General features: G+C 42.9%; 1 protein-coding gene across 4 annotated transcripts in view; it reads right to left on the bottom strand.

The window, feature by feature from the left end:
- The window catches only part of pik3r3b (phosphoinositide-3-kinase, regulatory subunit 3b (gamma)), a 362,415-nt gene that overhangs the window by 11,181 nt on the left and 333,450 nt on the right, over positions 1–17,784 (bottom strand). For 2 of the 4 annotated variants that reach the window (XM_084186117.1, XM_084186118.1), the window contains one exon: positions 4,461–4,575. In XM_084186117.1, coding sequence (XP_084042243.1) covers positions 4,461–4,575 — 115 coding nt within the window. Of the gene's footprint in view, positions 1–4,460; positions 4,576–8,247; positions 8,269–9,502; positions 9,662–17,784 lie in introns of those variants that run through there. The other 2 variants (XM_084186119.1, XM_084186120.1) reach the window with 2 other exon arrangements.

Below are 17,784 nucleotides of genomic sequence, written 5' to 3'. Positions count from 1 at the left end.
GTAAACAGTGTAGCCATGAAATAATTTGAATAATAAGAGCATGAAACACAACCCAAATTAGCCAGAGAGAGACTGACTGACGACAAGATTGGGCCATGCAAATTAACCTGATTTTCTTAAATATATATATTTATGTTAACTTACTATAGGCAGCTCTGGTCTAGTCCGTCTACGTTTCACCCTACAGTCCCACTCAGACAGGTCTGTGGGCAGACAGACTTACTGTCTGTAGGTGTGTGTGTGTGTGTGTGCGTGTGTGTCAGTCTGTAAGTGTATCTATGCCTGTGTGTGTGTGTGTGTGTGTGTGTGTGTGTGTGTGTGTGTGTGTGTGTGTGTGTGTGTGTGTGTGCAGCTTCAGCCTCAGATGTGTGTCAGCTTTGGCTGGTGGTGGTAAGCTAAGCTGCACTTTACACATGGTGTAGATGAAACAGGGGGTCAAGTAAAGCCAGTCACTAAGCAGGCCTGTAAGCTGCTAAAACCTGCCTGGCTGGGAGACTCTGCTCTATAGGCATAGTGTGGTCTGGAGACAGACACACAGACAGACTGCTAGACTGGAGATTTAGGTTCATTTTAAAGGCCCAGTGCAGTCAAAAACGTGATTTTCCTGTGTTTCATATATATTTCCACACTATGAGGATGGAATAATCCTGAAATTGTGAAAATGATGATAACGCCGTTTTAGTGTAAGAGCTGTTTGAAAAGACCACCTGAAATTTCAGCCTGTTTTGGTGGGATGGAGTTTTGGCCTGCCTAGTGACATCACCAGGTGATACATTTGTTAATAGACCAATAAGAAAGAGTTCCAAACCTCTATGCCAATAATACGTTTTCAGTTTTCCCCTCCCAACACAGACCCCTCCCAGAGAGTCCTAGTAAAATTCATGCTTGAGAAATTGCTCTTTGCTAATACATTTGTTTCTTTTTGAACATTTTAATTGAAAACAGTCACAGCAAGGTACTTAATTGTTACCCAGAAATTGATTAATATTGAGATTAAAATGGCTGCATTGGACCTTTCAAAGGTTCTTCCTTCTAACATCCTCTCTACCCCTTGACACCAACCCATACTGTACAGTCCATATCCCAGTTAATGTAAGACAGCCGATAGAGGGAGAGAGAATTGTAAAACTGAAATGAAAGGGACTTCCGTGATCATGAGAGTGACTGAGTATTGATTTATGTGATCCCATGACTCGACTCAAGGCACCTTCTCGCCAAATAAACTCAGATGTGCACCATACCAACACACAAGACAAACAGGAACCTTCACACACACACCACACCACATCTCGCGCTAGTTAGACAAACTTGTTGCTGCCATAGCTGATCTACCATCCCATCTGGTAGTGCCCATCTTGACTGCATGCCTGTAAGAGTCTGCTGACTTCCACAGGCTTCAAACTTCCTTTTAAGAGGTACAGAAAGCAGCAGTTGACTACTCCATTGTCAACACTTTGATTAAATCAGTAGACCTATATCAATATCTTTGAAAATACCATATAAGTATCATTAGCTTTTAAAACCAATATAATCTATTTTCTTTTATCATATTTTAGACCAGAGTTAGGCTACCTTTTGTTCCTGCAGTGAGGAGGATTCACCATCGTCATCCTCCTGTAGCTCAGTTGGTAGAGCATGGCGCTTGCAAAGCCAGGGTTGTGGGTTTGATTCCCACGTGGGGCCAATATGAAAAATGTATGCAACTGTAAGTCGCTCTGGATAAGAGCATCTGCTAAAATGTCATCAAATGTTTTTATAATTTATCTGCAGTTAATTGCCAAAAAGCCTACCAGTATGTAAATTAGGAAGCCAAATGAACAGCTCTTACCGATGCAATTCGGTAAGCTACTGACGAGTCACTCACTTTAACGTCACTGAAGTCCATCAGTAGCCAGCTAAATTAGCCAGCTAGCTAGCTAAAGTAGCAAGGCTAATTGAGGCTATTTTGAGGCACCCTTGTCTACAACAACTCCATTCATATAAAACAACAGCCTACCTGTTGGTTGATCATTGTAGCCTACTCCTTCTCATTTAGCCAACTTAATTCCATAATTTTAGATTAGAAATCTCCCACTTCACTGGCTACACATGGAGCCTAAAAATGAATACTCTCCTAGTAATCGAAAACTAACGTCCGTTCTGATATTTGAATAACCGTGCCCATCCCTAGTCTAATTGCCCCCTTCTCTGCCCCTAACAGTGAGAGACACACATGACAGATCCAACTGAAACGTAGCCTACCAGTATTGAAACTCTCTGCACGGCATCTGTACCCAGTGGCCACTGCATGCAGAAGTGTGTGCTTGGGGCTGGAGAATTTTCAGAGATTAAAATGTATGAAATTAGCTAGTTTGATGTGCATTACATTTAAAATTAAAACATTGAAAAGAGACTTAAAATAAAATAAAAAGTAAATCATCAAATAAAATCCCCCAGTGTTTTTCACTAGCGCCAGCTGTCGGCTATACAGACGATTACAGACCAATTTTCAGCCACCTACATTGTCCACTTAAATGAACTACACTACTTTTCAATTCGCTAGTCAAAAAAAGTCTGCCGAGCCCTCTCCCGCTAGATTGAAGGATATCCATCTTCTAGCAATCTATTGATAGGAGGAACAGGCGCCTGTCAGTCACAAAGTGAGAGATGACAGGTAAACACTGCTGGTTTGACAGTCTGCTGTCTGTTCCATCTCTTGGTACCTGGATGTGTGTGTTGTGTGCGTGTGTTGTGTGCGCTGTGGTTGCAGTCAAAATGCTCATATAATGTGGTATCGATGTGTTTTCTGGCACATTAATTTATTTTATTTTGCGTGCAGGGTCCGACATTAACGACGGCCCGCTGGCCCAGGGCCAGTAAAAATGTGGGGCCAGTAACTTTTCAGCGCATTTCAGTTCAACATTTACCTGCTCTGTCACAGTCTACCATTGAAAACCATTGAATTTTTGCTATTTGTATTTGAGCAATATGATTGGCCATTCATTCAAGCACTACCACGCTCCCGCGAGTCACAACTTCTCGAGCACCCGAGCAGTACATGAGTTGGTGCCTTCACACAGCACATGCGAACTGTCCAGAGTGAAAATAAGATTTATTTTAGGGAAAGTGATTTACAAAAGTAAACCTTCAATAGTGAACATACTAGCAATATGCTGGCTACTGTTGATACGTAGTCTGCAAAAAGAAAGCTACAAAAAGACATAGCATTCATCTTGGCTAGCCTACTGTAGCCATGTCGATGTCTCTTTTGTCTTAAAGGGACAGCGTCCGATTTTCAAATCTTCTCAAAAGGACATACTTTAGAAACAAAAATGTATGCAATTAATACAATGCAATGCTAAAGAATAGAGTAATGACTTGCATTGCTAAATTATATTACACAGGTTTTTAATACATATCATAGTAACCAAATATAGCCGAATATAGAGAAAAAGCATGCCAACCTATAGGCCCTGCAAGACCCCAAATCATTTAAGAACTACACCATGTCCGGGCCAGTAGAAATTCTGTTCGGGCCAGTAGATTTTTGGCCAACTGGCCCAATCGGGCCAGTGAGAAAAAAAGTTAACGTTGGACCCCGGCGTGTTTCATATGCAGCGATGGAGTTATACGTCAATGGTATCGCATCGGGACAAGTCAACTAAAGATCTCGTTTGTATTTTTGATATGAAGTCCATCAGGACTAGCCAGAAAGTGACGTTAAAGTGAGTGACTCGTCAGTAGCCTACCGAATAGCATCGGTAAGAGAGCTCTTCATTTGGCTCCCTAATTTGCATACTGGTAGGCTTTTTGGCAATTAACTGCAGATAAATTATGAAAGCATTCGATGAAGATGGTGAATCCTCCTCACTGCAGGAACAATAGGTATGTTAGTGGAGAGACAGCCTCACTCTGGAAAACCGATTGAATTATTTTAAAAGCGAATGATACTTGTATGGTATTTTCAAAGACATTGATATAGGTCTACTGATTTAATCACAGTGTTGACAATGGAGTAGTGAACTGCTGCTTTCTGTGCCTCTTAAAAGGAAGTTTGAAGCCTGTGGAAGTCAGCAGACTCTTACAGGATTCTTTAAATGCCCAGTGCAGTCCAGTTTTGTTTTGCCTGTGTTTTATATCACATTGTACAACAGCTGATGAAACTAACACCGACTGTAAAAGTGTGAAACAATTGGATCAGGGTTATTTCCTGATAGTTGCTGGTTCAAAATACAATCTAGCATTAGAATATACCAGAGGCCACCAAAATAGAGCTAGTTCGGTAAAAATATATTAACCAATCCCCCCAGCCCAGGGGAGCCTGGCTAACTACTTTTTCGATTTGGCTGGCTACTCAATGTGCTTGTGAAAAACGCTGATCCCCCGAGCTGTCAGGGCACTTTCATAGGAGGGCAAAAGGGCAGCTGCTCGGGCACTGGTTGAGCCCTATTTGTGCATGTGCCTGGTGTGCGGAGTGTTACCTTGATATGTCTCCCCAGTACCACTCTGCTTCCTGTAGCGACCCCCCAGCCCCCTCCTTCACACCGTTGCTGCTGCTCACTGGAGTCATGGGCTTGGCCGGCTTGGGAGGAAGAGCTGCAGAGAAACAAATAAGGGAAGAGAGAAAGACAGAGGGTTAATGGCAACAAAATAACAAATAAATGCTTCTACATGTATGAGGTGTACTGACATGACAGTGGACCTGAAGCTTGTAGGAAACAGTCTTCCTGTCCTGTCATTCCTCCTTTCTGCACCTCTACTTCTGGCCTGAGTTCATTCCTTCATCCCTCCATCCCCCTGGCTTAGATGATGTCTCAATCGGCCATACTGGCCATGCTTCGCCTCCCTCCCATTCAGCGCGGTTGTTAATAATTTACCAAGAAGAGACCTCCCTCACAGCATTTGGAATCTAGAGATGCCGTGAGAATACTAATCGGAGGATAAGTAGCAGGAAACAGAGCTGGGCTGGGCTGGTTAGATCCCCCTCACCCCGGTTAACAGTAGAGAGAGGTGGACATACGTCTAGGCTGCTAGTAGAGGGACCTTGAGGGTCAGGGAGGGGTGAGATAGGGAGTAGAGGGTAGGGGCGAGACATGCCACATGCCAGGTGCAGCAGAGAAGAAAAGTGTAATAACATTGCTAGCTTTAGGGGAAAATAAGCCCTCACCTCCTCCCTTTACCCCCTCTAGCCCAACAGTAGTTACAGTGTTCATATGAAAACTCCAAGCCAAGCATAACTAACCTGCCCCTGACCCAGACACCCTACTCAGCACCCACAACCACACACATACACACAGCGCGCGCACACACACACACACACATATATGTGTACCCACTCTTCAGTCAAGAGAGTCACTGACTTTAGAGAGTGCCCTTTCAGAGAGCACACACAACAAAGAGCAGTGTGTGTGTGTGCGTGTGCGCGCGTGCGTTTCATCTTTCATTCAGGGGTCTCCCCTGGCTCTCTGGCGGCCTCTAGAATGTTTTGTCTGTCCCTCTCTAGAACATTCAGGGCTGCTCTGGGAACTCACACACACCAGGGAGGGAAGACACAAGGTGACATCATGACAGACAGTCAGGGGAATCCCATAAATACACTACTAGGGGGCAGTCCAACCAGGCAACCAGGCCAGTCACAGACAGACAACCAATTCCCCAGAGTCATCCAGGACACATTTATTGACATAACCATTACTCAATGTCCCCATGAGAGTCACATCACTCACTGTCATGGGTCCTCATACTCTACAGTACCAGTTACAGAAAGTAACACATACTGAGAGTATTACTACAGAATTAACTCTGCATTAATGGTGTCAATAAAGGGAATTAGAATGTGTGACAGACATACAGCAAAGGAAATAGCTCTTAGTAAAAGAGGTTACAGTTGGAGCAGACTGAGTACAATATTTATTTCGCTACAGCAGTACAGAGCTAGGGGAATATAAAACTGTGTCTGGGATACTAATGAAAACCAGCTCTTTCAGTTGGGTTGGCAGTTGGTCCACGGGGTATGCACACACACATACACATACGAACACGCACATGCAGGGTTGGGGAGTAATAGATTACATGTAATGCGTTACGTTAGCAGAAAGAATATTGTAATCGGATTACAGATACTTTTTTAAAAGTAGATGATTACTTAAAAATTCAGAAAGGGTGTTTGCGATTATTATAATTTTTTTTACACCTTTCTGTTTTCTCAATGACATTAAATGTATTTGTTTGTTCCGCCTGAGGGAGTCTGACCACAAATCAAAGACCACTATGAAGACACACCAAATGCGTTTGATGGATTGCGGGAACAGAGCAGGAATAAGATTTTGTAGACTACAGTCCAAGCTATATCTTCCAATGGTGCGACTGCTGTCGGCATCCAAAGATTCTTCAACTTGAATAAACACTTGGAGGTAAGGACATTTTACATTTTCATTTAGTAGAGGCTCTTTTTTTTGTTTAAATGTTTGGAGGACAGCTTTTCCATTTACACACGACACTTATTGTTTTACTTAGCGGAGGCTCTTAACCAGAGCAATTTACAGGAGCATTGCTCAAGGGCACACGGACAGATTTTTCACCTAGTTGGCTCGGAGATTCGAACTGGCGACTTTCCGGTTACCAGCCCAACCCTCTTAACCACTAGGCTACCTGCCGCACAACAGCAGTGGTGTAGCCTATGGGCGATACGGAAATCACTTAGGCCAATTATAGGCTACATAGCGCATTGATGTGAATCACACTGCCGCTCTCTCATTTAGCTATTTGCGCCTTACAGCTTGTGGTTGTTGTGGATGGCTGTTCACAAATGTATATGTGTATTTTAAAGAAGTTTGCACTGCCTATCAAATCATTGTTTTCGTGACCAGGGGTGTATTCATTAAGAAAAATGTTTACCGTTTAAGAACCAAACAGAAGCAAACAGAGCAAGTCAACATTTTCTATTGGACAAATTCAGGTAGGTCCCTCCTCGTTTCGTTCAGTTTGCTTCCGTTCAAGAAACGTTTTGGAACAGAATGGGCGTAAAGAATATGCCCCCAGTGGACAGCCAGTAAGCCTATAAAATGCGCTCTTGCAACAGCTGCATAGTGCGGCTACCAGCCTATGGCGTAAAAGTTTGAGGGAGTTCCTCCCTTCCTCCCCCGTAGTATTGTCCTCCATACCGTCAAAAACAAGTTTCATTTAAGAAGACCACGAATGTGGCTTTTATTGCTCAATCAAATTTGTGCAACAACCAAAAAAATGTCCATAGGCGTAACGGACACATGTTCAAACTTGCGTACTTTAGATAGATTTAAACAGCTGCAAATTATTGACGTATCAGTATCGACAACAGAAGTAGGCTTATAGCAAATGCAGCATGTGGCATACATTTTTCACATGCAAAAAGCACTTTTTGGTAGTGCTCAAAGCATACCATTCCGACAGCAGCATTTTTTTTTTCAACTCGAAGCAATGAGCCCAATTACTCCTCCATGACAACAAAATCATAAACAACAGAGTAGGCTAAATAATATTTAGTTTTTGGGTTATGCTCAGGTAAAAAACATTTGTCTAGTCTAGATTTTCAAGTCCTATTCTTGAAGATGAAGTATTAAATTCATTGGAATGACTATAAGTCTGACACAGTTTTTTTTAAATGTAAAGATATAGCCTAATCATATTATTACTATTATCTGCAGTAGAAAGCAATGTATTAGAAGAAGCCTACATAAACAACCCATAAAGTAAAATGCAACATCCATTTAAGGCCAGCCATGTAAACTCTAACAATGATTTATCCTGCAATAGATGTCGTTCAATTGGTAATATACATTTTTGTCTTCTTCTAATGCCTCTTAAGCAGATTGATGTTTATTGGGATGAGCCTTGTCCTTGAGGCAGAACTGAGCAATTTCCCCCAGATGGGCCAGCTGCAAAGTCAGAATTGGCTATATTGTAAAAAATATATGAAAACAGAAATGTAATTTAGAGTTAGGGTTAGGCATTAGGGTTAGCAGTGTGGTTAAGGTTAGGGTTAAGTTTAAAATCAGATGTTATGACTTTGTGGCTGTGCCAGCTAGTTACCACTCTGCAGAGCTGCCTCCAGAACAAGACTAATGACGAAAAACGCTAAACTGCGCCTCTTAAGGGGAACGTCATCTAAAAGTACCTGAAAGTAATCCGATTACTTTACTGAGTTTGGGCATTCCAAAAGAAACGTTACTGATTACAATTGTGGACAGGTAACTAGTAACTGTAACGAATTACATTTAGAAAGTAACCTACCCAGCCCTGCGCCACACACACGCACACAGTGAGCCAGGCAGGCAGCCCAGGAGACAGAGCTCCTCTCCTCTTCCCTGTGGGGTGAGCAGTCTCCACCAGTGAGAGAGAGCCAGGGGCGGACCTGCCTCTCTCTCCTCCCCTCCTCCTCCTCTCTTTCCTTTCCTCTCCTCTCCTCCCTCCAGCCTCTCCTTGCAGGTGCACACACACTGCTTTCACTCTCTCTCACAGCACACAGGGGAAAGAGGCAGGAAGCCACAGGAGGAAGAGAGCAGAATTGGGCCAAGTGAAAATGAAAGCCCTGGCTAGCTAGCAACCTCCAGCCCCCTCCCCTTCCAGGACCTGTGTGTGTGTGTGTGTGTTAGTGGTCTTTACTATTTATTCATCCCCACTTCATCATTAACAGATTAATTATATATCAGAGAATCTGTCCTGCACCCTTCACCCTCAGTCGAGCCCCCACCTATGACACACACATACACAACAGCTCGATCCGAGCCAGTTCCAAAGAGCACATTATGCAGCTTGCATAGGACACAGGGTCAGCCTCAGGCACAGGGACAACTCTGTGTGTGTGTGTGTGTGTGTGTGTGTGAGGCAGCTCTTGGGTACAGAAGCAGGAGCATGTTAACCAGAGTGTGTCGGGGGCCAGCAGAGTGTATTAACACTACCGCCCCACAGCAATCCTTCACACACACACCTCAGTGAGATGTAAATGACAAATCATAATTGACAAGTAAAAAAGTGAAACAAACGAACATTTGCGCAAATGTGCAAAGTTACTAAATAGAAAATGGAATGAAAGTAGTAGAATAAAGAACAATCCAATCCAACCTTTATTATTGATTTTGTTGGGAGGGTGTAAGCCCCAGTGTGTGCAAGCAGAGCAGAGGGTCTTTTACACACACACACACACACACACACACACACACACACACACACACCAGTCTGTCTTTTAAGCTGAGCAACACATGCAGTGCTGCAGACTCAGTCCACGCGGCCGGCCAGCCAGCCTACCACCGGTCCCCTCAAACCTGTCACACACACATAAGCCCTCATTTCAGTCCTGTCCAGTCGCAGGCGGCACTTTGCTTCACACACACAAACATGGACCCACATACACACACACACACACACACAGGGAAGCACAAACACACAAAAGGGACGTGGGCCAACTGACAAGAGAAGAAAGAAAGGGGAGGAGGACGGAGAGAAAAAAAGAAAGAAAGAAAGAAAGAAAGCTGGTGCTGGGTCTTACCGTCTTCCACTACTGTCTGTGTGAGCTGCATTAGTCCTGTCAGCTGGCTGCCACACACACACTGTTCCTTTCCCTTTCTCTGTGTGTCAGTCAGTCACCCCCTCTCCTCTTCTCCTCTCTCTCTGCTCTCTCTCTCTCTCTTTCCTCCTCTGTCAGACTGGCGCTGCGAAACAAGCCCTGATCCTAAAATCAGCCAGCTAGCTAATCTCTGAATGGAGACCTGATTTAGCCAATAAGAGCACAGCAGGGGGGGGGTAGGGGGTGGACCCTGAGAGAGGGGGGAGCAGAGAGAGAGAGAGAGAGAGTTAGACCCTCAGAGTATATAAATTATGTCAGGGACATGTTGAGGAAGAGAAAGAGAGAGGGTCAGGGAGAGAGAGAGGGTCAGGGAGAGAGAGAGGGTCAGGGAGAGAGAGAGGGTCAGGGAGAGAGAGAGGGTCAGGGAGAGAGAGAGCACACAGCGTGTGGAGCCTCACTAAACCAGACACACAGTCTTACACACACATACAAACACGTGACGTGACAAATGGACAATTTTTCTTAACGTTTAAACAGCCATTATTTCCATTAAAACTATAAGAAATTTCATAAAATGTGCAGCTGCCAGCAACGGTTTGGGTCTCAAAGTGCGTCCCTTTCAGATGGTTAAGCATTGCACCTGTACTACCATTACTGTACCTCAATTCCACCTCGCAAAGTTTGCATTTCCTTCTCATTTTATTTCTCGAAGTATTGCCATACAGGACTTCGCTGCTGTCGCTTGCCTTCCTTTGCCATTTTTCCAACTGTTAATGACGATGGCGTAGTGGTGGAGAGTCGATTCCAAAATAATTGACTCCTCGACTCTTTGTACGTTGACTCCCGGTGTCAACTCCCATTTCTGAGTGTCAAGACTCGATTCTGCTAGGAATCAACTCCTAAGATTCAATATTTTTGGAACGGAGGAGACTGATTAGTTGCTTTACTTCCGAGAACACAAACACATCTTTCATAGCGAGCTAGCGAGGGACGGAGAGAGAGGGGAGGGGCACAGTATAGGCAGGTCGGCCACCAGGCAGACAGTCAGAACCGTGCACTAGGCCTGTGCACTAGGCCTGTATCTCGCAATGGAATGCATTATCTTGCAATTTCTTGGCTTGCAATGTCTCGCAACTTCAGAAAAGCAGGGCCTATCATCAATGAATAGGCTAGGACATTCTACATGCAACAGACCGAAGACTGAACACACACTCGCATCATTAGTGAAGAGAAAGAGCAGGGGTCTAATCATTAGTCCAAATAGTTGCAAAACGGAACGTTCCTATTGGACAAATTCAGGTAGGTACCTCCCCGCTTCATTCCATTTGCTTCCGTTTAAGAAACGTTTTGCAACATAATCGGTGTAATGAATACGCCCCAGGCGAGCCAGCGCGAGGGAGAGAGGAGGGGGCAGGCAGAAAAAACCGTGGTGCGCATATGTCTTGCATTCCTCGCAAATTCACCAAAGTAGTCTAAAGTTCATCTCTTCCTCTCGTTTTATTTAAATTACACAACTTTATAGCTTATCGTCCAGTTAGGCTAAAACACAGAAAATAATGTTTTGTGATTTTTCTCAAAGTTAAGGATCCCAATTTAATTTTTAAAAAATTACGTTCACCCCCCCCCCCCCCCCCCAACACAAACACACCCCACACACACCCCCTGTGGCCAAAGCTGTGTCTGTGTGTGAATGGGAAAAGACAGGCATATTCTGCTCTCAGCCCAGTTTCCACAAGTCAGGCCTGACCAAGCTGCACGCTTTTAACTCTAGTACTATTTATACATGTGAGGAGAGAAAGGGAGCGCGTGAGAGAAACAGAGGCAGAGAAACAGAAGGAGAACAGAGTGAAAGCAAGAGATTTGGGAGGGAGAGAGATGGGAGAAAAATGTTTATCCTTAACAGATGTATGTGTTCTGGGTCTCTTCCCAGCCTAACATGTGTCCAACATGAATCCCAGAAAATAATAGAAGACAGAAAGAGAGAGAGAAAAAGAGAGGTTGGGGGGAGAGGGCAAGTTGCCTTGTATGCTTAGACACATGATGAATCCTTAGCTCTGCTACATCTCTCCATGGCAGACAGAATGAGAGAGAAAGGTTGTGTCTACACTTGACACTTACATGCAACTTCTGCTATCAGAATACGAAGATCACATTGAAAAGACGGGTCTAGACACACAAAAGTCGCATTGTGGTCTGATTGTGTTCAGATCTGGCTGACCACTTCAGGATGTGGTCAGGGATGCGTTGTGTGCAGATTTCCGAAAGCATTCAGGCTACCGAAAGCGCATACAGTGGCCGACGTCATCAGCACTCCTCCCACAAGTCTCCAGAAAACGTGGGTTTTGGGACGGAGAGGCACCTTTTCATTATGACGTTGGAGGAAATACATTCCTAGCGTGTGAGGAACGTGTTTGCTGGCCTCATAAATGTTAGCCAGTTAGCTAATAAATAAAAAAGAATATATATGTTTGGCTAGAGTTATGCTAACCCGTTTGCAATCCCTTTAGCGTTGCTTGCTAGCTTGCTGGCTAGCTATAGAGGTTAGCTGGCTAGTTAGCTTCAGTAGTTAGCTACTGCCATTAGTTGTCGTTGTGTTATTATCAGATTTGGCCTATTCCACCGTTTGTAGAATGCATACTGTCATTTGAATATAGTGCAGGAAAGGGGAATCCGGACACACTGTGGACACGGTAGACTCATTTAAATGTAGGTGTAGATGCATGACGCGTTCGGAATTCATTTATCATATATCTAGGATCAGAATACTAAAGCTGCATGAACTGTCAAGTCTAGACACGGCCAGAGAGAGAGAGTAAGGTAATAGTTCTACTGTACTTCTTATGGAAGAGAATGCGTGTTTTAATGTGTAGAGGAAGAATCAACACAACCAACCCAGTCTGTCTGTCTGGCTGTCTGACGTGCCTCTCCTGTAAGTGACTTATGTCATTGACCCATATAGCATCATTCTAGCAGCATGGGACAGAAATGTACTGGTGATTTTCCATTCAATGAAGAACCTACCCAATTCTCAGAGTGCTACCCTGCAAACCCACACCCCATCCCTGCACCTTACACACACACACACACACACACACACACACACACACACACACACACACACACACACACACACACACACACACACACACACACACACACACACACACACAAAATGGGAGGGGAGTAGTCGTGTTGCCGTTGGGAACTGAGGTCAGCCCTCCCCTGGGGCAGCACTCCACCTGTGCTAATCACCCACGCCCACGGACACAAAGACACACACACACAGAGCTGGCCCCCGGCATTACATCCTGACCGTCACAGAGCCTCTCACATTTCAATTCCACTGTAATAAATATATTAATGAACATCTGCACAACGCTCATCCTTTCTCTTGCCTTCTCTCTATTTCTCTTTCTCTGCTGGGCCCAGGGCTTAGACCCACAGTATCCCACAAAGTGAATCCCATGCCGAAATAAAATCTAAAAACAGGAGTACAGAAGAAGAGAGAAAATCCCAGACAGGCAACCTAAAACACAGCGTGTGTGTTCTGTAGGGGCCGAGCTGTGCGCTGGCATTGAGTGGAAGATAAGATTAATGTGCGGTCTTGATCACACACACTGGTGAGCTCATTCCCCCTGGAGAGAGAAGAGGAGGAGTAGAGAAGAAGAGTGGGGCTATTTTCTTCAACTCCCCTATACACACCGCCGCTATACGCCACTCTATACACCTGCCTGCCTGCTGTAACACAGCTAGGGTCCTTTCAGATAGCCCAGGAGATGTTACATAGAAGCCAAACACACAACACAGTGCATCTTTACCTTACAAACCTATTGTTTATACAAAGCCTACTGGTTGTTTCATTCAATGTCTTCACTGACAATCCCTGGCACAATGGAACAAGCTAGCTAACAGGTGATCATGTAATACAACCGATGTTGTTTGTTATCACTCTGTAACAACACCAACACACATAAAAACACAAACATCAACCATTGACAGATTAATCACAGCAGGAGATGGTGATTATGTTTCCAACACCAGGACACGTTTAGACATTGTTGTTTTGAAACAGATCTGACAACATGATTAGTGTGACATTTTGGCCATTTGCCAACTGGCTCATCCATCTGGGTTTATATGCATAAGATGCACAGCATTACTATGCCCATTATACATACATTGTAGTCTTATTGTTCATATTTTCATAGACAGAGAACCTACCCAGTGGGCATACAACATGATAAAGATGTTTTTTTTTTCTGGTTGAAATCTGGTCGGGGCGTCATATAACCAGATCACAACCAGATTAAGACGTATTTTTCATTACGGAAATTAACTTTTTGGTCCAACAGCCACTGTGGCAGGTAGATTTTAAAAAAATCTATCAGCCACTCACATTTTTTACCAGCCAATTATTTTATTTTTTCATAATCACACACACAAAAAAAAGAGTATTCCTAGTAAGACATAATGTGGTATATTGCTTAATTTAATTTAATTAGTGACCTGCGTCATTTAACCAATGTATGTTAAAAGAAATCATTTAGATCCAATAATAAAAACAGATAAATAGTTATACAACTGTACATCAACAATCAACAAAGTGCCTACCCTGATACAAAATGCTGAGTGATACGGCTTATTTATTATTACAGTTCAGGGCTCTATGCTGACATTTTTTTACAAGGAGTACATGATGTGCTCCTAAGTAGAAATGCAGAAGCACAATGACTACAAGTTCATGAATAAACGTTTTTGGGAGCAATCCATGCTCAATCAAGCGCAATCATTAGGTGAGACAAAAACTTTCAGCTGGCCCTTTAAAGGAAGGGCCGTTACCGTGGTAACTTGGGCACTTGCTTGGCTGTGATGAAAATAATCTTGACTGTGTTGTTTTCCTAACAGCAGACAGTTGCAGCAAACTTAAACTAACATTGAAAAACAACCTAGCATGTGAACAAAACGATGTAACTGGCCAAGAAACACGAGGACAAAGTCACACTTTAGTAGATTTTCTTGTAAATTCGACCATGTGGGCTTTGGATTTTTTTTTTCATTTTTTTTTCTAAATGCTCTGTGTCACCACCCGACAACGTGGCTTATGAAATATACATTCTTACCCACCAATTACAAAATCTACCCGCATTTGGAGGGTTTTAATTTCCAAACCAGATTACTTCTTTTTGACGTCTTGAAAAATACATCTTATTTTGGTTGAAATCTGATTTAACTACTGACCAGTTATCTAAATGTTACTCAATTAATAGACACCAATCTATATAAACACGTGCATTGTTGGATATAAGACACTAGAACCATTACAAGTATTCAAATTGGAGTAATGTTCTTTTTCAGCAGGGTTTGCATGATTCAGCTTAATCAAATCAAATCAAATTTTATTGGCCACATGCGCCGAATACAACAGGTGTAGACATTACAGTGAAATGCTTACTTCCAGCCCTTAACCAACAGTGCATTTATTTTAAATAAAAAAGTAAAATAAAACAACAACAAAAAAGTGTTGAGAAAAAGAGAGCAGAAGTAAAATAAAATAACAGTAGGGAGGCTATATATACAGGGGGGTACCGGTGCAGAGTCAATGTGCGGGGGCACCGGCTAGTTGAGGTAGTTGAAGTAATATGTACATGTGGGTAGAGTTAAAGTGACTATGCATAAATAATTAACAGAGTAGCAGCAGCGTAAAAAGATGGGGTGGGGGGGCAGTGCAAATAGTCCAGGTAGCCATGATTAGCTGTTCAGGAGTCTTATGGCTAGAAGCTGTTGAGAAGTCTTTTGGACCTAGACTTGGCACTCCGGTACCTTAGCACAGCTGGCAGACGCACCAAAGCGGGTTAAGGTCCCATGGCATACAACATGCTGGGCTCAGACCTATTCCGTTTGAGACTCAGGGGACTCCGCATGGACTCGCACGGTTTCATTTATGTTTTACATTTTAGTCATTTAGCAGATGCTCTTATCCAGAGCGATTTACAGGAGCAATTAGGGTTAAGTACCTTGCTTAAGGGCACATCGACAGATTTTTCACCTAGTCGGCTCGGGGATTAGAACCAGCGACCTTTCGGTTACTGGCACAACGCTCTTACCCACTAAGCTACCTGCCGCCCTCTTCCTGAGTCCGGCAGAATCATATTACACTATGGGCTCCGGCTAACGGTAGTCGGGTCAAGTCCACTTTAGCTTATCCTGAGGTCATATGTCATTAACAAGCAAAAATGTGTGATAGTCTCTGCGGTCTTATAGCTATCAGAGATGGTCCCTAATTTAGAGAATCTCCGGTGCTATAAATGCTTTGGATTTTACTACAGGCTATGGCAATGTTGTTCGTAGTTGTAGTCCACCCTATTGTAAAGTGCACATTCACTTCCATAACATTTGTTCCAGGCTACCAGCATGCAAGATACACATGCACAATAATACAGGATATCCTTACAAAAATTAACTGCCGTTAAAATGCAGTAAAACTGCAGTACAATGAAATAATGTTTTATTAATGAATGATATCTGGTAGCTTGCTGTGTGTGTTGGCTTCTAATGTTAATCTTCTGTCGGTGTAATTACACTGTTTATTGTGCTGGGCATTTTCTTCTGTTCCACTGAATGCCATTTTGATGTTCTATTATGACTAAATACATTTGTTTTCAGAATTTAACAACTAACACTTAGGCCTATGTCTTTAATTACAATATCATACTGCAATCCACCAGGATTTACAAAACACTATTTTCATCCCATTTATTTCCATCAATAATTAATCAAATTATTGCACCTGAATTTAACCATGAAAACATGACAATTATATTTTCCCTTAAATCTTTTAAGCAATTAACCTTTTACTACAATGGGCTAAATCAGGGTCACACAGTGTTTCTTGGTAGTCTTAAAACAAATCTACTTTGAAACAAAAGTATACACCTTACACAAAAAAGAAGACACCTGTACCATGTCAGATATAATAATATGCCATTTAGCAGACGCTTTTATCCAAAGCGACTTACAGTCATGTGTGCATACATTTTTACGTATGGGTGGTCCCGGGGATCGAACCCACTACCCTGGCATTACAAGCGCCATGCTCTACCAATTGAGCTATAGAGTTTAAATGTATTCCATTTTGAGTTTGCATACCAATATTAAAGTTGATATACTTCACAGAAGACTGAAATATAACAAAACCGTTTGACATAGAAACACCGGATTTTCTGCGTTTAAAAAAGTATCATGTTTATTAATTATGAAATTATTTAAAATATTAATACAATTCCACCCAGGAGGGCACTAGAGGGCGAATTGGTCATTTGACTGCAGGAAAGGGCTACCATAACGCGTGCACTAATTTTATTTTAAGTAGCTAAATAAGGAGGTAGGCATATCAGTTCCAACTAAAACTTGGATTGGAATCTGTGCCTTGCACACAGCAATAGATCTCTGCGCGCAAGCAGCCTGCTTGCTCGAGCCATCAACATTCCATATGGTTGTTGGGCCAGAGCGCCCGGTAGGCTACACAACAACACAGCTGGAAAACAACAACAGTTTCTCGAAATGTACACAAAAAACTGCCAAAAGATTTGACTGCTAAGTGCTAGTCCCTGTTCTCCTGCATTCTTGTTGAACTTTTGAAAGTAATGCAGCGGTTTGTTGGGGAGAAGAACGTCAACTAAAGTTGCTAGCTGGCTAACGTTAGCTCTCTGGCTAATCCTCCATGGACGTGGTAAGTTTTAATTTTTACCTGTTGTAACTAGCTAGCTAGCTAGCTAGCTAAAGTTTACATTTTGATATCTGTTTAGTTAATGACAGTAAATGTGTGTATGTGTGAGAGAGAGTGAGCGATGATCACAACTTTAGAAAACATTGTCAGGTCCAAAAAAATGTTTGATTCATCAGGGATCCATGTATTTTTGTGTATTTTGTATTTGACAATACGATCCATCTTGCCTATCCCCCCTCAACACTCATTCTAAGGTTACACCACAACTGCCTTTTCCAATTCTTGATTCTCTTTTAGCTGCGATGTGGCAGAATAGGTGACTGGTAACTGAGTGGGTGGTCAAGGCCTTCTGTAGTAGCTAGGTTAATGAACTTAACGGTTCATCATGATTCGTCTCTGTCTTTACAGTTCCTGAAACATGTCCTTGGCCACCCACTCAGTTACCAGTCACCTATTCTGCCATATCCCAGCTAAAGGAGAAAGGAAAGAGATTAGCCAATTACACTCGTTTCTAACAATGTTTGTTGCAGGAATGATA

The sequence above is a fragment of the Coregonus lavaretus genome (genome assembly GCF_964263955.1).
Source record: "Coregonus lavaretus genome assembly, chromosome: 21".
Lineage (NCBI taxonomy): Eukaryota > Metazoa > Chordata > Actinopteri > Salmoniformes > Salmonidae > Coregonus > Coregonus lavaretus.
The sequence above is the reverse complement of the archived record's forward strand: the minus strand, read 5'-3'. Positions and strand labels throughout refer to the sequence as shown.